Genomic DNA, 22,102 nt, shown 5'->3' on the forward strand with positions numbered 1-22,102 from the left:
TCTCTTTGAAGAAATGTCTACTCAGGTCCTCCACCCTTTCTTTAATTGGATTGGGTTTTTTGGTCCTGAGTTGTATGAGTTCCTAACAAATTTTGGGTATTAACCCCTCATTGAATGTATTACTGTCAAACATCTTGTCCCATCCAGTAGATTGTCTTTTTGCTTTGTTGATGGTTTCCTTTGCTGTATAAAACCTCTTTAATTTGATGTAGTCCTATTTGCTTATTATTTTTCTTTTGTTTCCCTTACTCAAGGAGATATATCAGAAAAAAATGTTAATAAAAGAACAATGTCAGAGAGTTTGCTGCCTATGTTTCCTTCTAGAAGTTTTATGGTTTCCAGTTGTACATTGAAGTATTTAATCTATTTTTAGTTTATTCTTGAATATGGTGTAAGTAGGTGATCTAGTTTAATTTTTTGCATGTATCTTTCCAATTTTCCTGACACCATTTGTTGAATAGACTGTCCTAAAGAACTTCTTTTAACATTTTTTTTGAGGCAGGTCTACTGGCAACAAATTCCCTCAATTTTTGTTTCTCTGAACAAGTCACTATTTCTCCTTTTTTTTTTTTGAAGGATAATTTTCCAAGATAAATAATTTTTAAGTTAATAAGTTTTTTCCCCTAACTACTTTAACTATGTTACTCTAATATCTTTTTTGGCATTGTTTCTTAAGAGAAGTCAGGTGTAATTCTTACCTTTGCTCCTCTATAAGTAACGTGTCTTTTCCCTATGCCTTCTTTAAGGATTTTTTATTATGTTTGATTTTCTGTGGTTTGAAAATGATATAGCTAAATATAGATATTTTAGCATTTATCTCTCTTGGTGTTCTCTCAGCTTCCTGATTCTGTGATTTGGTATCTGGCATTAAATTGGTTATATAAACACTTCTAGATAAAGCAATCAGTTCCTTGATGGCATCCATATTTCAGACAAGATTGGGCGCGTTCAGGGTGGTATGGCCGTAGAGGGCATCCATATTTCAAAATGGCACCCATGCTTGAATCCAGGGTGTTTAGATTTCAGTATAAGCTGATCTCCCAAAACTTATTTAGGCAGGTACTGGTGCTCTGGACACAACCTCTTCACCTGTCATCATGGAGCTAGGAGAGGCCTTCACCATCTTTCTGGAGCTCTGCTTGTTTTTTTTGCTCATCTTCACTGCCTGGGTACAGATCAACAAGAAGGGAAATCTGCCCCCTGGCCCCACACCTCTGCCCTTCCTGGGGAATGTGTTGCAACTCCATGCTGGTAACATCTCTCAGTCTTTCACAAAGGTGAGTCTGACTACACCTCTTGGGCAGAGCTAAGAGCAACTTATTCTATAGCCAGCTATACTTAGAACCTTATTACTTCTAAAATCCAGACACTTGGAAACACAGATTTGCTGTACTAAAATTTTTGAGTCTTAAAATACTGAAGTCTGAAACACAAATTTCTAGTATGTTGGAAATTCATTCTCTCACAGCTCACAATCTTGGAATCAGAAGACATTAAATTCCCAAACACAATACCTCTTACACTCAGGTTGTTTGAGAACTTTAAGAGTCGGTAACATATGATTTTAAGATTCTAGACATTTAGCATTTCAGAGAATGAAGAATGGACCTTGGAGTTCATTTAATCCAAATCAGTCATTTCACAGATGAGGAAACTAAGTTTGGAATTGTGTGGTGGGAGAGGGGACTCATCCAGGATCACAAGAGTCAAGGCTCCTCTGCTTTTTTTGTGTTTTTTTTTTTCAATAGTACTTCCAATTCCAGGACTTGCCCTTTTCCCCTCTTCCCTCATTTCTGTCCCCAGAGTCTTCACCTTAACTTCTTCATTAACCTATACATGGTGCACTAAAAGCCCCCTCGTGTTATGTCTTCTACCCCCAGCTCAGGGTGAAATATGGCCCAGTCTTTACAGTGTACATGGGTTCCCGGCCAGTAGTTGTTTTATGTGGACATGAAGCAGTAAAGGAAGCCCTGGTGGGCCAAGCAGATGAGTTCATTGGCCGTGGGAAGATGCCTTCACTAGAGAGAAGCTTCCAAGGTCATGGTAAGTAACAACAATACATTAACAATGAAAACAATAATGACATGTTATGATGCACTTTCTTGTGTCATGGGTTCTTTGATAAGTACTCAACATGCATTATCACATTTACTCTTTTGAGGGAAATACTAATATCATTATAACTTTTCAAGTAAGAAATTTTTGAGTAGGGAAGATTATATAATGTCACACAGTGAGTTAGTGGTAAAACCAGGATTGAACCCAAACCATTTGACTACAGAGTGCCTGCTGTGCTACATCTTCTTTCATTTTTAATGAATTAACTACATGCTTTGTGTGTACACAGTCAAATCCTTATAGCCAGCCTTACTTCTAACTTTCCTCCACAAACACACATACCCAATACATAGCTCACTGCCTCCTCCATTTAGGTAGATCTCTTATAATGTTACCCATACACCCAATTTTCTAACAGCCTACACCCTTCAATTCCAAGTAGTCTCACACCATCTCTCTGTTCTTCCATCTATTCATAACTCTTCTACCCATTCATTCATCAACAAATTTGTTAATCTTTCCATCTATTTACTATTCCAACCTTCCATTCATCCACTTCTCAAACATTATACCCATTTCTCCTCCTCCCATCTGTTTACTCCTTTATTTATCTGCCTGTCCATCAATCCAGTCATAAAATCTTATTTGCATTCATCATTCTACCACCCTTTCATTAATTTTTAAATATCCATTGAACCATCCCCACACTTGTCAGTTTTTAAATGTTTCTTACTAAATGGCAAGCTATTTAGTGTAGATAGATTGATATCCAGGTGTGATCATGTGTATACATGCATGTGCCTGTCAGGAGAACCTAAGTGATATGTAGAAAATAGAGGTAGTCTCTCCTTCAGGGTACTTCATCTAGCATTCTATCCCTCCCTCCACCTTCTTAAGCATCCATGCTGTTATTTATTCAGTTCTTAATCTGTCCTCTGTTAAGCTTTCCTTGATTTCACTCTCATTCCTTGCCTGACTCCTATCCCTTCACCTCAGTCCTAGTCTGTAGAGGGGGAAGCTTAGTCTCCTCATTGAGCTTAGGAGGTTGGGAGAGGCTTCCCTGAGAGCAGAGTCTAAAGCTTTCATATTCCAGCATCCCCTGGTCCAGCACAGAGTTGGGAACAAAAAGAAAGGAGGCAAAAGCTTAATATTGTGATTCTGGCAGGTGTAGTTCTGGCTAATGGAAAACGATGGAGGATTCTCCGAAACTTCTGCCTGACCACCCTTTGGGACTTCAGGTTGGGAAGGCGGAGGATTGAGAATCGGATCCAGGAGGAGATCAGCTTTCTACTGGAGGAATTTCATAAAGCCGATGGTATGGATGTGAAAAGGTGGAGGGCCATAAGGGGACTGTGTGGTTGCAGTGAGTTCAGCTTCCAAAGGAAAGTTCTTGGTAGGAGAGAGTTATGGAGTGAGAGGATGAGAAAAGATTAATTGTAGGATTCACACATTTTCCCAATCAGGATCCATGTTAAAAGTTAATATGAAAGACCCTTAAAGATTCTTCTGTCCAGAAACTTAATCAGTGCATGGCAGTGAATCTGTGAGCCCAGAAATTGTATGTAGACTTGGCACCATGTGAGTTTGTACTTTTTTGTGAAGACTGGATGAAAGCTTTATTAGATTTAAAGAAGTCCATTTCCTAACCAGTGGTAAGTTTAGGAATCACTAGGATCTATAGAGAAAAGGCACAGAGATTGAGAAATATGTGTAACAGTGTTTACTTGAAAAGGTTTGACTGTCCATGTACCCACAGTAATCATTTGTAAAACTGTATATTTGTGAATGTTTGCTTTATTTGGGGGAATGGTTTTCAATGCACTGAGCTAACACCAGCGTTCTGTTTCATAGGTGGTACCACGGATAGCTAGGGAAGGATTATCTTAATACCCCCCAAAGGAATCAGTGGTGGAGCTAGACTCAGAAATCAAGCACTTTTTTGGTCGTTTACTGGAACTTCTTTTCCAAATATGTTTTTCTTCCCCCCAAACACACATAAATAATAATAATAATAATAATAATAATAATAATCCCTTACATGTCTTGAGAGCTTACTAAATGCCAGGCACTGTGCTAAGAACTTTACACACATAATGATATTGAGTTCTTTTCAACCAAGGAAGTGGATACTAATTCAATTTGAAATGTGGGCATCTAGATGCAACAGCAAAGAATGAAATGACTTGTGCATGCTGTTGAGTTGAGCCATTACGCATATCCATGTCCAAGTGATTCCACACTCCACGTTCCTATGCAATGCCTCCAACATTGCTAATTGTCATCACCCAGGTGCCCCCATCAAACCCAGCTTCTTCCTGAGCCGCAGCGTCTGTAACGTCATCAGTTCCATTCTCTTTGGGAGCCGCTTTGACTATGAGGACAAGCAGTTTCTGAAGCTGCTGCAGATGATTAATGAGAGGTTCACTGAAATGAACTCGCCCTGGACGCAGGTACCCACCTGTCACCTCTTGTTACCAGGAAGCCCCAGGTTGGTCTCAGGCTACCTGTCGCTGTATCCAACAATGAAGGCAGGGTTGAATCATATAAGGCATTTATTGAGAAGGCTAGTCAACCAATAAGACAGGGAACTTACAAGCATTCAAATCCTGTCTTACAGCAAGGTGCAGGGTACAGGATTATAAAGGGGAAGGAGCAGGATTGAGGCTGGGGATGGAATGCAGTTACGTGCAGCCCTGGAGGTCCACAGACATCAGCTATTGTTCTTACTCAACAGGTGATGAGATGATGTTGATGAGATGATGTTTTGACTCCTTGTGGGTTGGTCTGATCATGCTTATTGGGTTTGCTTGCTGGATTCACAGTTGAGTCACCTCCTTAATCGCTTTGCACGGCCTTGAGAAGGAAACTTAAGAAAAACTTAACCCCCTATTCACATATAAGAAATTTAACCCTCTATTCACACAAGTATATGTGTTCTAAGATATAAAATAATATGATTGTTTTTCAGATTAATTCAGGTGCTCTATCAGATTATAAGTCCTCCTATCACTCTCTACCCACCACCAGCCTCAGGTAACTAAGTCACCTGCTTATACTTCATTTAATCCTCCCTACAACATTGAGAATATTCTCTAAGTCTCTTAAAAGCAAATGAACCCAATTCTCAGACTCAGCACTGGACATTAAGACTAGCTGTCTGACTAGAGACTCAGCCCATGCTGACCCCAGGTACTCATCACTGACAAACCACATTTGCCTATTCCCCACAGCTATATGACATGTATTCCGGAATCATGCAATATTTGCCAGGAAGACATAATCGCATCTACTACCTGACAGAAGAGCTCAAGGACTTCATTGCCTCGAGGGTCAAGATCAACGAGGCATCCTTTGACCCACAGAACCCTCGGGACTTCATTGACTGCTTCCTCATCAAGATGCACCAGGTACTATTCTATTTCTCCAATCCTTTCCTCTCATCTCATAGTGCCTCTACCACAAGCCCGTTTAAAACATCTTTTGGTCAATATAGCAATTATAGTTATACATGGTTCCTTATATCTAGAGAGAAAATGTAAAATGCATATCTTTAAGTAAAACCTTGAATCTTAAAAATTGAATAGTGCTTCCCTAGCCAGTTTGGCTGAGTGGATAGAGCATCAGCCCGTGGACTGAAGGATCTCGGGTTTGATCCCTTGGTTGCAGGCTCAACACCCTCCCCACCACTTACCCCTTGCCCAGCCCTGGTCGGGACATGTGCAGGAGGCAACCAATTGATGTGTCTCTCTCATGTGGATGTTTCTCTCTCTGTGTTTCCCCCGCTCCCTACCACTCTCTAAAAAAATCAATGGAAAAATATTATTGGGTGAGGATTAACAACAACAAAAAGTGAGTAGTGCTTCAGTGAACATTGGAATGCTAATATCTTTGAGTTTCTGGTTCCAATTCTTTTGAATACATACCCAGAAGTAGGATTGCTGGGTTATATAGTAATTCTATTTTAATTTATTCAAAGTTTTATCCCTAATGTTTCCACAGCAGTTTCAACATTTTGCATCCACCAACCATGGACAAGGGTTCCAATTTCTCCACAGATTCAACACCTTTTGTCTTTTGCTCTTTTGTTAATAATCATCCTAACAGCTTATCTCAGAGATATCTCATTGTGGGTTTGATTTGCATTTCCATGATGATTAGTGATGTTGAGTATCTTTTCATGTACCTATTGGCCATTTTTGTCTTCTTTGTAGAAATCTCCATTTCAGTACTTAGCGTGTTTTAAAATCTGGTTATTAATTTTTTTTTTGCATTGAGTTATAGGTGTTTCTTATATATTTTGGATATTATCCCTTTGTCACATATATGGTTTACAAATATTTTCTCACATTCCTTGGGTTACTTGTTCAATTTTTTACTGTTTCCTTTGCTGTACAGAAATTTTTAGTTTTGATGTGGTCCCACTTGTATATTTTTGCTTTTGGTACCTATATTTTGCTGTCATATTCATGAAATAATTGTCAATATCATGAAGCTTTTCACTATGTTTTTTTCTAGGAGTTTATAGTTTCAGTCTTATTTTTAAGTCTGTAATTCATTTTCAGTTGATTTTGTGTATGGTGTAAGATAAAGGTGCAATTTCATTCTTTTGCATGTAGATATCTAGTTTTCCCTACACCATTTGTTTAAGAGACTATATTTTCCTTATTGTATATTTTTTGGCACCCATTTGAAGACAAGTTGACCATATATGCATGAATTTATTCCTGGGCTCTCTATTCTCTTCCACTGGTCTATAAGTTTATCATTATGCCAATACCATATGTTTTAATTATTGCAGGGTTTTTTGTTTTGTTTTTAAATTAAATCTTTATTGTTCATATTATTACAGTTGTTCCTCTTTTTTCCCCCCTTAGCTTCCCTCCAACCGGTTCCCACACCCCTCTCCACCCCCCCACCCTGCCCCCCGCCACTGTCCTCATCCATAGGTGCATGATTTTTGTCCAGTCTCTTCCCACATCCCCCACACTCCTATTTCCCCCAAAGAATAGTCAGTCCACTCCCTTTCTATGCCCCTGATTCTATTATACTCCCCAGTTTATTCTGTTCATCAGATTATTTATTCACTTGATTTTTAGATTCACTTGTTGATAGATGTGTATTTGTTGTTCATAATTTGTATCTTTACCTTTTCTTCTTCTTCCTCTTCTTAAAGGATACCTTTCAGCATTTCATATAATACTGGTTTGGTGGTGATGAACTCCTTTAGCTTTTCCTTATCTGTGAAGCTCTTTATCTGACCTTCAATTCTGAATGATAGCTTTGCTGGATAAAGTAATCTCAGTTGTAGGTTCTTGGCATTCATCACTTTGAATATTTCTCGCCACTCCCTTCTGGCCTGCAAAGTTTCTGTTGAGAAATCAGCTGACAGTCGTATGGGTACTCCCTTGTAGGTAACTGAGTTTCTTTCTCTTGCTGCTTTTAAGATTCTCTCTTTGTCTTTTGCTCTTGGCATTTTAATTATGATGTGTCTTGGTGTGGTCCTCTTTGGATTCCTTTTGTCTGGGGTTCTCTGCACTTCCTGGACTTGTAAGTCTATTTCTTTCACTAGGTAAGGGAAGTTTTCTGTCATTATTTCTTCAAATAGGTTTTCAATATCTTGCTCTCTCTCTCTTCTTCTGGCACCCCTATAATTCTGATGTTGGTACGCTTGAAGCTGTCCCAGAGGCTCCTTACACTATCTTCATATTTTTGGATTCTTTTTTCATTTTGCTTTTCCAGTTGGGTGTTTTTTGCTTCTTCGTATTTCAAATCTTTGACTTGATTCTTGCACTCCTCTGGTCTGCTGTTGGAACTCTGCATAATATCCTTTATTTCAGTAAGTGTATACTTAATTTCTAGTTGGTCCTTTTTTATAACCTTGAGGGTCTCACTAGACTTCTTGAGGGTCTCACTACATTTATCGGTGGTCTCACCAGACTTTTTGAGGGTCTTACTAAATTTATCAGCGGTTTCTAGAAAGTCCTTGAAAAACCTTAAAAGTGTGGTTTTGAACTCTATATCCAGCTGTTTGCTTTCCTCCATTTCTGTCATTTGTGTCCTGTTTCCTTGTCTCCACATTTTTTATGCTTCCCTGTGTTGGTAGAGTGGCTTTCTGTGCTCGGTGTCCTATAGGGCCCAGTGGCTCAGCCTCCCCAATTACCTGAGGTGGACACTCTTGGTGCACCACCTTGTGGGCTTTGTGCACAGTCTTGTTGTAGTTAAGCCTTGATTGTTGTAGGTATCACTGGGAGGAATTGACCTCCAGGCCAATTGGCTGTGAGAATCAGCTATGTCTGCAGTGGGAGAACTTCTGTGCTGGAGACACCCTTATGGGGTAAGACTTGCTTCAGTGGGGCTTTGGTGCTCACTGAGTCTGCCCCCTGAGTGTGGATCCGAGGAGCTGCAATGTGGATGGTCCCACTCTGACCACCAGGCACACTGGCTCCTGGATCTCTAAGGAGGTGCTAATCTAGCCTCTTCCTGAGGCTACCCAGCAGGAGCCAGCTGTGAAGCAATGCGAGTTGCCCTGTGGCCTTGGGCCAGCTGCAGTTTGTTAGGTAATTTTCAGATTGCAAAGGGCCAGGCCTTTCATATGCAAAAGCCTCCGTGCACGGCTTGGGCAGGGTGGGGTCCCAGGGAATCAACAGGGCGGAGCAAGCAGCTATGGCTGCCCTCAGAGGCCCCGCTTCTCAGTATCCCAGCAATCGCTGCAATCACCTCTGAGAGAAAGCTGCCCTCGAGTTCCGACTAATACCAGACAGTCCAGTTTCTCCCGTATGAGTCTGGGTCCCCAGAGACTCGCCCGGAACTGAAGCTCAGAGCTTGAGACTCCCTCCCAATTGAAAAAGACAACTGTGTCCTCAGCCGCCAGCCCTCTCCGCTTGCGCCTCCATACTTCTGTACTTTACTTCCGCACCACACCTCCTCTGAGTCTCAGTATGCTTTTCTCTTTCCTTCTAGTTGTAGAATTTCCACTCAGCCAGCCTTCCTGTGGTTTTGGATGATGTCTGTTCCATCTTTTAGTTGTATTCTTGAAGTGGTTGTGCTAAGCAGCAATCTCTTGTGTTTACCTATGCCGCCATCTTGCTTTCTCTAGTTCTGTTTCTTCTATTGTAGGTTTTAATATATTTTGAAATCAGCAAGTGAGATGCCTCCTGCTTTGTTCTTCTTTTTTAAAATATATTTTTATTGATTTCAGAGAGGAAGGAAGAGGGAGAGAGAGATAAAAACATCAATGATGAGAGCAAATCATTGATTGGCTGCCTCCTGCATACCCCCTGGGGATCAAACCCTCAACCAGGGGATGTGCCCTTGACTGGAATCAAACCTGGGACCCTTCAGCCTGCAGGCCACCAATGCTCTATCCACTGAGCCAAACTGGCTAGGGCTGTTCTTCTTTTTCAAGATTGTTTTGGCTATTCAGGGACCTTTGTGGTTCCATCTGAATTTTAGAATTGTTTTTAACTTCTGTAAAGAATTTTATTGGGATTTTGATAGAAATTGATTTGAATGTATAGATACCTTTAAGGAGTATTATTTTAACAATATAACATTTTCTAATCCATGAACATGAGATGTCTTTCCATTAGTTTGTGTCTCCTTTAACTATTTCCATCAATGTTTTATAGTTTTTCAGTGTACAAATCTTTCAATTCTTTAGTTAAGTTTATTCCTAGGTATTTTATTCTTTTTGATGTTATGTATATATTATAGTTTTCTTAATTTCTTTTTGAATAGTTAGTTATTAGTATATAAAAACACAATTAATTTTTGTGTGTTGATTTTGTATCATGCAGCTTTACAAAATTTATTTGTTTTAACAGATTTTTGTAAAGTATTAAGAGTTTTCTATATATAAGATCATGTCATCTGCAAACAAAGACAATTTTAATTCTTTATTTCCAATTTGAATGCTTTCGGTTTTCTTGCTTAACTGCTCTGGCTAGGATTCCAATACAGTCATATGTTGCTTAATGATGGGGATAAATTCTGATAAATTGATCATTAGGTGATTTTGTCGTTACACAAACAACATAGAGTGCACTTACACAAACCTAGATAGTATAACCTAGTCTAAATGGTATAGCCTATTGCTAGTAGGCTATGTACCTGTACAGCACGTTACTGAATGCTGTCGGCCAGTGGTTGGCAAACTGTGGCTCGTGAGCCACATGTGGCTATTTGGCCCCTTGAGTGTGGCTCTTCCTAAGCCTTAGGAGCACCCAAATTAAGTTAATAACAATGTATCTACCTAGATAGTTTAAGTTTAAAAAATTTGGCTCTCAAAAGAAATTTCAATTGTTGTACTGTTGATATTTGGCTCTGTTGACTAATGAGTTTGCCGACCACTGCTGTAGGCCAATGTAACACAATGGTAAATATTTGTGAATCTAAACATAGAAAAGGTACAGTAAACATACAGTATAAACGGTGAAAATTATACACCAGTATAGGACACCTATCATGAATGGAGCTTGCAGGACTGGAAGTTGCTCTGGGCAAGTCAGTCAGTGAGTGGTGAGAGAATGTGAAGGCCTAGGTCATTACTGTACACCACTATAGACTTTTTAAATACTGTGCACTTAGGCTACACTAAATTTATAAAACAACACAAGATTAAACCCAGCAAAACATAAAATGATGGAATCAAGAGATTTGGTAAACACCAGACATATGAGGCTGCTGCTGGTATAACATAGCATACAAACTTATACAATCAATATACTCTAAAGTAATGATAAAAAGTATAGTATGCTAAATACATAAAACAATAACATGGAGGTTTATTATCATTATTAAGTATTATGTATTGCACATAATATTGTATGTGCTAAACTTTTCTTTTTTTAATGTTTTTATTGATTTCAGAGGAGGAAGGGAGAGGGAGAGAGGGATAGAAATATCAATGATGAGAGAGAATCATTGATCAGTTGCCTCATGCATGCCCCCTACTAGGAATCAAGACCACAACTCTATTCCTGGTTTGTTGAGAGTTTTTGTCATAAAAGGATGTCTTCATTTTTCTTTACCCTTTGTGTGGGTATCTACACATTAGAGAAAACCACCACTCTCCCAGTCTTCCCAATCAAGATGTGCCCTGATCAAGAATCAAACTGTGACTTCCTGGTTCATGGGTCAAAGCTCAACCATTGAGCCACACCTGCCAGGCTGCTACACTTTTCTATGACTGACAGTACAGTAGGTTTACACTAGCATCACCACAATCACATGAGCAAAGTCTTATCCTATGATGTTACAACTACTACAATGCCACTAAGCAATAGAAATTTTCAGCTCCATAATCTTATGCAACCATTATCGTATATGCAGTTCATTGTTGTTCAAAAGGCTGTGTTGCAGTATGACTGTACTCTGTTGAATAGAAGTGATGAGAGTGAACATTCTTGCCTTGTTCCTGATCTTAGTGGAAAATCTTGCCATTTCCACCATTGCGTATGATATTAGCTATAGGCTTTTTATAGATATACCAGAGGCCAGGTACATGAAATTTTGTTCATTGGGAGGGTCCCTCAGCCTAGCCTGTGCCCTCTTGCAGTCCAGGAGCCCTCAGGGGATTTCTGACTGCCAACTTAGGCCCACACTGAAGAGAGGCTCCTGCCACCGCCACTGCACTCACCAGCACGAGCCTGGCTCAGGGCTTCTAGCTGAGCAGCCCTCCCCCTGTGGGAGCTCACTGACCACCATGGGTCAGCTCCTGCGTTGAGCATATTCCCCCTGGTGGTCAGTGCATGTCAGAGTGACCAGTCGTTCCACCATTTGGTCGATTTACATGTTAGCCTTTTATTATATAGGATGGCCTTTATTAAGTTGAGGTTGTAGCCCTCTATTCCTGGTTTGTTGTGAGTTTTTGTCATAAAAGGATGTCTTCATTTTTCTTTACCCTTTGTGTGGGTATCTACACATTAGAGAAAACCACCACTCTCCCAGTCTTCATGAATTGGCTTGCACAGAGAAGATCTTTCCAATCAAACTGGCTAGAGTTTCTATGGTTTTCCAAAACTACTCTTTTCATGCTACTCTAAACCACTGTCTTTGTTCTTAGAAGCCCCAGGCATGTAGAGTTTTCCAGGTCCCCTCAGTGCTCTGAGACAGATGCAACAAAAGTCAACCCCTTTTGGAGCTCCCCAAGAAATTGGAATACTAGATGAGCCATCCAATTCTTTCTCTTTCCAGGGAAGAGCAAGGAGCTTTTTCCCCACCCACTCTGTGTTGAGCCAAGGAGAGGAGCTGTGGCAAGTGCACACATACTTGTTAAAACTGCCACTGTGTTCTGTATAGTCTCCAGGGGTCTAATGCTGACTGGGCCCCATCAATGATTCAAGACAGGTGCAATAAAAGCCAATCCCTGATAGGACCAGGAGAAGTCAGAATATTGGATGTACAACTCCAAGTATTTCCCTTTTTTAAAAGAAACCAAGAGCTGTATTTATCACCTGCTCACTCTGTGCTGAGCTGGATATGGTAAGGGCTGGCATTCTAATTCAAACCACCACTTTGTTTTCTGTAGCCCCCAAGGTACCAGTTTATTATGGGTCTAACAGCTCTATGAGATAGGTGAGATGAAAGTCAGTCCTTCAGGTAACAGCCAGAAAAATTAGGATGTTAATTAATTTGTAAGGTATATAAATGTTGAATCACTATGTTTTACGCCTGAAACCAATACAATATTGCTGTCAATTATAATTAAAAATAAGTTTAAAAATTTTTAAATGTTATGATGTCAGGTATGTGATCAAATTCTTTCCCTCTCTGGGTGAAGCTGGGAGCTGGAGTTTATTGCCCATTCTCTCTGTGCTGAGCTAGAGGGAGGAGCGGTGGTGAGTACCCATGCACTTGTTCAAATCACCAATTTTTTCTCTGCAACCCCTAGAGGACTAGTGTATGTTGGGCCAAGTAAATGTTCTGAAACAGGTGAAACAGAAATCAGTTCCTCAGGTAGCACTCAGAAAATTTGGGGTGTTAGATTTGTAGTCCAACTCTCTCCCTTCTCAGGGAGAAACTGGGAGCTAGAGTTTGTTTGTCCTCCCGCTCACTCTTTGGTTGGCCAGTGGAGGAGCTGTGGTAAGTGCTTGCATGCTAGTTTCAACCACTGTATGTTCTCTGTACCCTCAGGGGATTGGCATATGCCAGGCCCAGTCTGTGCTCTGAGACAAGTGACACAGAAACCAGAGAGCATTGAGAAAAGTTGGCACATTAGATGTGTGGTTCATCTGTCCTCAGAGCTAAGGGTTCCTTCATGATCATACAGCACTGTGCCAGGACTGGGGATTGTGGAAAGAGGGTGTTTCCGGTGTTTCTGTCATTCTCAATGTGACTGATTTCACACTCACCCAGAGTACAGGAGCTTCTCAGCTAGTTTCTGGGTTTCTCATGGAAGGAATTGATTCCTATGTCAGTGTGGAATTAGTGTACCTGTGGAGGGAAGAGAAATCCAGGGTTTCTACTGCCATATAGTGGATGTCACTGTCAAATCTCAAAACTTTCTCTTTTTTTCATTAAATTATATTTTTAAAATTCAAATATAATTTGTATATAACCTGCCTATTTTCAACCTGAAGGAATGTACAGTTAGAAGAAGATACAGTGACTTGAGTGGCTGCGAAGTGAATTAGAACAAGAGAGCAAGGTTGTAGTTTCCCCACTCCCGGGGAAAGCATTTTTGCGTCAATGTCCTTTTAGAGGAGATGATGGAATATTTGATGACAATTTCATTGAAGAAAGAAAGCAAGGGCTGGAGCAGTTTATAAACAAGGTCACACTGGTCATCCTCTGGCACAAATGAACATTGTTTTCACATGTTTTTACAGGATGAAATAATAGATAAAAGCTATACTCCATCTAAAATACGAGATGCCTGAAATTTGCCCAGAAGTGGCAAAAAAAACTTTCCGTGACTATGAATGATCGTATGCGCCAGTGAAGAAGTTCTAACTAACTTAGCATGCTGCATAGAAACTGGTCTAGCATGCCTGCAGTATACTAACACTCGTGCACTCTGCTCTGTTTTGTTTTGCTTTGGCAGTTGACAAGAAGTTAATTTCCCTCATTCCAGCCTTTCTATATACTAGCTCTTCCTGGCTCTTTAATGTGCTGCACACTATCGCCTCACGCACCTGTTACTCCAGCATAATCCGCAGTGTCCTGACTAAAGTTACTGAAGTGGTCTCAGTTGCACAGTTTTTGCGTCATGTTTGCTTCTTGAATCTGATTAACTAGGATATTTCTCTTGTCCGCTTTTCAATATGTGATGTCCTTGACCTAACTTATGTGTAGGAGCACTGCACTGCTGGTTGCCAGCACCCTGCACACCAGATACACACTTGTGTGCAGAATGTATCCCTTCAGGCTTGTAATGCCGTTCACATGGAAGATCAATGAGGAGAATCTTTATATTATGTACAAAAACAAAAACAAATTTATATACTAAAATCATTTGTCTAAAAATTTAAGTTGCCTTCAAATAAAAATAAAACTGCATTTCTGATAGGCAAAAAAAAAAAGAAAAAAAAGAATAGAGTGACCATATGACCCAGCAACCCCTCTTTTGGGTATATACCCCAAAACTTTGAAAACATTTATTCATAAAGATATATGTACATCTATGTCCATTGCAGCATTATCCACAGTGGCCAAGACATGGAAACAACCAAAGGGTCCTTCAAATAGATGACTGAATAAAGAAGATGTGGTACATATACTATATAATGGAATACTGCCATTTGTGACAACTTGGATGGATCTTGAGAATATCATGCTAAGCAAAATAAGTCAGTCAGAAAAAGTCACATATGGTTTCATTCATATGTGAGATATAAAGCTGAAAACAACAAATGAACAAACAAGACAAACAAAACCTCGTAGACACAGACATCAGTGTGGTTAATGATTACCAGCAGGAAGTGGGATGGAAGGGAGGTAGCAAAGGATAAAGGAGGTCAAATACATGGTAATGGAAAGAGGTGTGACTGAGTGGTAAACACAAAATGTGATATACACATGATGCAGTCCAGAATTGTATACTTGAAACCTATATAATTTTATTAACCAATGCTCCCCAATAAATTTAATTTAAAAAATATTTACTCTCTTAGAGACTCTCAGATGTACAATACAGTATTATTAACTATAGTCACCATGGTGTACATTACATCCCAATGACTTATTGATTTTATAACTAAAATTTACATATTTTGAATCACTTCACCATTTTGTCTGTCCCTCTCCCCCTGCCCCTGGCAACCATCAATCTCTTCTCTGTATATATAAGCTTGCTTGTTTTTTATTTGTTTATTTGTTAAACTCTACATATAGTTGAGATCATATAGTATTTGTCTTTCTCTTTCTGATTTATTTCACTTAGCATAATGGCAAGATTTTTTCTTTTTTATTTCTAAATAATATTCCATTATATATATATATACTAGAGGCCTGGTGCATAAAATTTTGTGCAAGGGGGACGAGGAAGGTCCCTTCAGCCAAGCCTGTGCCCTCGCAGTCCAGGACCTCTCGCTCCTTACTGCCCACCTGCAGCGGAGGCGGGAGAGGGTCCCTCCACCACCACTGTGCTTGCCAGCATGAGCCTGGCTCAGGGCTTCTGGCTGAGTGGTGCTCCCCCTGTGGGAGTACACTGACCACTAGGGGGCAGCTCCTGTGTTGAGCATCTGCCCCCTGGTAGTCAGTGCACATCATAGTGACCAGTCGTTTTGCCGTTTGGTCAATTTGCATACTAGCCTTTTATTATATAGGATGTCACATCTTTGTCCATTCATCCATCAATGGACACTTAGGTTGCTTCCATGTTTTGGCTATTATAAATACTGCTGCAATGAACATAAGAATGCAGACATCTTTTCAAATGAGTGGTTTTGTGTCCTTTGGATAAATAAACAAAAATGGAATAACTAGATTATATGGTAGCTTATTTTAAATTTTTTGAGAAACCTCCATACTGTTTTCCATTGTGGCTGCCTCTAATTTATATTTCCACCAACAGTACATGGGGTGGGGGAGGGCGGGGTCCTTTTTCTCCATTTCCTCAGCAACACTCGTTATTACTTGTTTTTTTTGTTTTTTTATAATAGCCATTCTAACATGTGTGAGGTGATACCTCATCGTGGTTTTGATTTGCATTTCTCTGATGATCAGTAATGTTGGGCATCTTTTCAGCATATGTGGGCCATCTATGTCTTCTTTTGGAAATCTTCTATTCAGGTTCCCTGCCTATTTTTAAAATCAAGTTGTTTGGGTTTTTTTTTTCTACTGAGTTGCACGAGTTCCTTATAAATGTGGAATGTTACTCTTTATCAGATATATGAATTGCAAATATTTTCTCCCATTCAATATGTTACTGTTTTCATTTTGCTGATGCTTTTCCTTTGCTGTGCAGAAGCTTTTTAGTTTAATATAGTTCCAATTGTCTATTTTTGTTTTTGTTGCCTTTTTGGTGTCAAATTTTTAAAAAATACCATTGCCCAAGACTGACATCAGTGAGTTTACCACCCATGTTTTCTACAAGAAGTTTTAAGGTTTCAGGCCTTATGTTCAAGTCTCTAATCCACTTTGAGTTAGTTTTTGTGTATTTTATAAGATAATGGTCCAGCTTTATTCCTTTGTGTGGCTGTCCAGTTTTCCCAACACCATTTATTGAACAGACCATCCTTCCCCTAATGTATATTTTTGAGTCTTTTGTCATAAATTAACTGCCCAAATATGCATGGTTTTATTTCTGCGCTCTTCATTCTGTTCCATTGTTAAGCTGTAAAAAGATGCCAGGGACTTAAAACTAAAGTAGAATGACAATTTCAGAGTCACAAAATTTGAGAAACTTAAAAGTCTATGTGAGAAAAAAGGTTTAATGCCAACAATTACTGTTTTATTATAAATCCATGAAAAGGAATTAGCAAGGCAGATCAGTATGTTTTTCTCCTTATGTAATTCCTCCGAAATCTGGCAATGCTAAATAAGTCATGGCAATACATTCCTTTGCATAGATTCAATAAGACTGGTTCCTAATAGTGGTTTTATTAACGGAAAACTTTGACTGGAGTATCATGTTTTAAAGAGCCCTGTCTGAGCTCTAAAGACTTAAAGCCAGTAAGAATGCCACGAAGAAAGCCTGGTATCCTGCTTGGAAGCCCTGAAGATGGCTGGCGCTGGAGCATCAGGCCCATGCCCTACCATCACTGGCGGTTGGTAAGAGTAGAAGGGGAGCAGTAAAGACGCCTCTGCATCCCTGCGGAACCCCCACACACTCTGGGCAGCAACGAGTAGGAGGGCTACTGAGATGGGCCTTAAAGCCTAGAGGGTGGGCTCAGGTGGAGTTGCTACAGGTGAAGGACTCACCTAACTCAACAGATACTGCAGGCAGGCCTGATGGCAGCTGGATGGCTTGGCTTCCTGGCCCTACGGGGCACATTAAGATTCAACCATGAGATTCCAGCAAAGGTAGTCAGTTACCATTCTTGTTGTGTTTATGTAAACATCAGGACAGTAGATAAATTAATCTTGATTTGGCTTTTTGATAGCCATGGAGGAATTTTAAGAAGAAAAATCCTATTTCAATAGAAGTTGTTAAAACTAAAATGGTTTCTTTCCCTTCCACTGGACCATTTGTTAAGCTTATAGGGATAGTTCAGTTGATAGTTCTCTGTGCCCAGTATGGGCCTCTAACAACGGTGAAATAGAAATGCAGTCCATCTCATGATTGAGCCGGAAGTTCCAAGACAAAGGGGGGAATGAAAGGGCGAGGGCTATGCCCTCCATCTTGCCCCAGGGTAAGAGCTACGCCCTCCATCTTACCTTGGCCATGTGCTCGGCAAGGCTTCTTCCAGGAAGCCCAAGCCTCTGCTAGCCACACCCAGGACTTCTTTAAACTAACCAATGACAATCAAGGGAAGTCGCCATAGATTAGACCACATCCTGTGTAATAAGACACTGACTTGCGCCTGGCCAATCGGCAGGGCCCACAGTCCTTTCTCCTTACTCCAGCCCCCCCTATAAAACCTCTCTCCACACAGAGTTCCCTCTCTCGGCCACTTGGCTTGCCGTTGCGTCGGTGAGTGTGGTCGGGGAGCCGAACTAGTTTGAATAAAGACTCTTTGCTTTTGAAAAAAAAAAAAAAAGTCTATGTGTTTAGAAATTTAGAAGCTTAATACTGCTCATCATAGAATCTTAAAATGTTATATTTTTAGAAATTTATATTTCTACATACTAGAACTTAGCACTTGGAAACTTAGAATTATATACCCTTTTATTTCCCTGCAATTTTCAAATTTTCCAGGGCATTCTACTTTCTACTCCTCCCATTCTCCCTATTGTTCACTTCACTCCAACCACTGGCCTCCTTCTTGCTGCTCCTCTAATACAGCAGACATGCTCCTACTTCAGGATGTTTGCTCTAGCTAAATCCTCTGCCTGGAACATCCTTTCCCAACACTCAGTCACTTTACCCACCTATTGTCTTTTCAAAAAGTCCTTTCCTGAGCACAGGAGGAAATACCGAGAAAAACAAAAAATGTTTGCTGCTCTCCTCCCTTTCAGGAGAAAAATGAGGCCTACACAGAATTCAACCTTAAGAACTTGATCGTCACCACTCTCAATCTACTCTTTGCTGCCACAGACTCAGTGAGCGGCACCCTCTACTATGGATTCCTGCTGCTAATGAAGCATCCTGAGGTGGAAGGTGAGGGTCCCCTGGATCTTCTCTCCTGATATCTCCCCCTCCCAACAGGAAGGAAGACATACTCTTAAAAACTTAGAAACATACTACCTGAGACGTTTTGAACCACAAGATATAATGAATATTGAATCTCACATTCTCAGCACAAGAAGGCTATTTAATATAACATAATTGGTGTCTGATTCAAATAAAGTTCATTTCCAACATGCGGTAATCTAGTCAATTGGGTAACTGTACACGAATAAGTCATTTTGCTTAAGAAAAAAAGGCCAATTTTACCTCTCTACCTTCCAACACAGTTAAAAACAAGCCAATAGTTTTCTCCTGGTGGAGGTGATGGGAGAGGTTACCCATAGCCACTCAACTTTTTTAGCCTCACCTTCATTGTTCAGCTTGAATTTACTAATTTAAATAATCAAATAGTTATTGGACACTTTCCTTCTCCTGGTTATTTACATAATGGATTTTGTGTAATCCCTGTGGCTTTCTCTATTATGAATTCTGACTTTTTCCAGCCAAGATCTGTGAAGAGATTAACCATGTGATAGGACCACACCGAATCCCAAGTGTGGATGACCGAGTCAAGATGCCCTACACAGATGCTGTAATACATGAGATACAGAGAGTGATTGCACCCCTGGGATATCCCCACAGTGTCACTCGGGACACTTATTTCCGAGGCTACCTTCTGCCCAAGGTGGAGTGCACCCTTATTAGTACCCCTGGTCCCGTCATTTGCACCCCTCTCTCCTCCTGGTTTCTTACCCCGTACTCAAACACTGATTTCTCCTAAATGCCCCCATTTTCACTCCAGGGCACTGATGTGTTTCCTGTGCTTGGCTCCGTCCTCAAAGACCCCAAATACTTCCGCTACCCAGATGCCTTCTATCCTCAACACTTCTTGGATGAGCAGGGCCACTTCAAGAAGAATGAAGCCTTTGTGCCTTTTTCTTCTGGTAGGTTCCTATGATCTGAGTTCTCCAAGGAACATGCTTGATATTTCCCCCAAACATTGGTCTGTATTTGAGGTTCAGGTCTGAAAAGGAAGTTCAGTGCCACTGGTGGTCCATGAGGTCCGAAAGGTTGGCAACCGCTGGTTTAAGGAAGCCTTTGGAGCAGTGGTTGCCAACCGGTGGTCTGTGAGGTCCAAAAGGTTGGCAACTGCCTAAGCCAGTGATGGCGAACCTATGACACACATGTCAGAGGTGACACGCGAACTCATTTTTTTGGTTGATTTTTCTTTGTTAAATGGCATTTAAATACATAAAATAAATATCAAAAATATAAGTCTTTGTTTTACTATGGTTGCAAATATCAAAAAATTTCTATATGTGACACGGCACCAGAGTTAAGTTAGGGTCTTTCAAAATGCTTTCACACCGAGCTCAAAAGGTTCGCCATCACTGGCCTAAACCATAGTTGGGATCATAAAATCCTAGAATCCCCAAATCATGGAATATTAGAACCATTGACTCCGATTATTAGAAAAATAAAATTACAACAGTGAAAGCATTAAGCAGGGTCAGCTAGCCTTTCCTTCACAGGAAGGACCAGGTGATAAATATTTTAGGTTTCGCAGGGCATACATTCTTTGTTGTAACCCCTCATTTCTGCTACTGTAGTACAAAAGTGATGCATAGCCAACATATAAATGAAGGGAAGTGTCTCAGTTCCTTGAAGGCTTTTTAAAAAATATTTGTATTGATTTTAGAGAGGAAGAGAGAGGGAGAGAGAGAGGGAAACATCAATGACAAGAGAGAATCATTGATCAACTGCCTCCTTCACACAACACTCTTGCAACCCAGGCATGTGCTCTGACTGGTAATCAAACTGTGACCTCCTGGTCCACAGGTCAATGCTCAACCACTGAGCCACCCATTAAAAAAGAAAGACATTTTTTTAATGGTCATTGATATTTCAATTTAACTTTCATATGTCATAAAAAAATTTTCTTTTGATATTGCTCAACTATTTTAAAATGTTAAAAAGCATTTGTAATTTGAAGGTTGTACAAACACAAGCAGCAGTGTGGACTTTCTCCATGGGCAGCGGATTGCCCACCCTTGGTATAAATCTTATGACACTTTATGTGTAAGTTGCATGGCACCTGGAGTCAGGGCAGTGGTTAGGAAACAGGACACCCACCACTCACTTATAAATGGTGCAGTACTTCAGCTGCCGTAAAATGGAGATTAATCTCCATTTCATTTGTAGCCCCCTTCACCAGTATCTAGCACCAGTGAGGCTTCTGATAAACATTTGAGAAATTAAAATGCACAGAATCTTCATATTCAAAGTTCCTTTACAACCATTCCATCTTGGATTATGATGCAATCCAAGCCATCAGAGAAGTAGCTGCCACATATTGACAGATCCTAGCTGAGCACTAAACTAGAAACTCGCTGAGTCTTTATAATAACCCTATGAAGTGAGTGTTATTATGACCCCAGAGATACTGAGGAAGTAGCTGAGACTCAGGTGAGTGGTGGAGTCAGAAGGCTCCCCATGACCCCACTATCCCAGTGCAAGTGTGACTGACCTTCCCTTCCTCCAATGTGCTCACAGGAAAGCGCATCTGCCTGGGCGAGGCCATGGCCCGAATGGAACTCTTCCTCTACTTCACCTCTGTCCTTCAGAACTTCTCGCTACGCCCGCTGGTGCCACCTGCTGACATCGATATCACCCCCAAGATCTCAGGCTTTGGCAACATTCCCCCAACCTATGAGCTCTGCCTGGTGGCCCGCTGAGCGCCCCCTACTGGGTGCAAAAGGAACCATGGAGAGCTCTACCCAAGTATACAGGGGCACCCACCCCCATCTCCTTAAAATCTCTCAACAACCCTAAGAGAAGGTGCTACTGTCGTGGGGCCACAGGTCAGTGAGGGTCACTTGAAAATATAGAGTTGCTTATCTTCTAGAAAAGCCAGGCCCTGTCCAACCTTTCAGCAACAACCTGGAGAATTTGCATTCTCCTGTTCACCTCTGCCTAGGCTTCCTGTCTCCACCAAATTCTTGTTGTAGATTCTCTGGCTTTATGCTGTCCCTTTGTGTGTGCACACTGATATTGAACCAAATGCAGTTCACAGTTTCTTCCTAATTATCCTCTCTCACAAAATAAAATTAAAATAGCAGGTATATCAAGGTTGTTCTGTGTAGCGGACTTACTGTGTGTTGTATGTTACATCACTGCAGGGCATAGAAAACAACTTAAGATAACCACGTAGACACACTTGTGATTTATAGCCCACCAGAGATTTCCCATTGGGTGGGGCCACCCTGTGTAACACTCCATTCTCAACCATCTTTTGGCTTATTGCCCCTCCCAACATCAATTATCTCTCCTCCT

General features: G+C 40.6%; 1 protein-coding gene across 1 annotated transcript; it reads left to right on the plus strand.

Annotated features, from left to right (window-relative positions):
* Positions 1–1,056: 1,056 nt before the first annotated feature.
* Positions 1,057–21,814, plus strand: LOC132216861 (cytochrome P450 2G1-like). The gene is made up of 9 exons (XM_059666472.1): positions 1,057–1,277; positions 1,881–2,043; positions 3,224–3,373; positions 4,348–4,508; positions 5,289–5,465; positions 18,619–18,760; positions 19,273–19,454; positions 19,572–19,713; positions 21,323–21,814. Exons 1-9 carry the CDS (start codon positions 1,098–1,100, stop codon positions 21,502–21,504), a joined length of 1,479 nt encoding a protein of 492 aa, XP_059522455.1. The 5' UTR covers positions 1,057–1,097; the 3' UTR covers positions 21,505–21,814.
* Positions 21,815–22,102: the final 288 nt, after the last annotated feature.

The sequence above is a fragment of the Myotis daubentonii genome, chromosome 15 (genome assembly GCF_963259705.1).
Source record: "Myotis daubentonii chromosome 15, mMyoDau2.1, whole genome shotgun sequence".
Lineage (NCBI taxonomy): Eukaryota > Metazoa > Chordata > Mammalia > Chiroptera > Vespertilionidae > Myotis > Myotis daubentonii.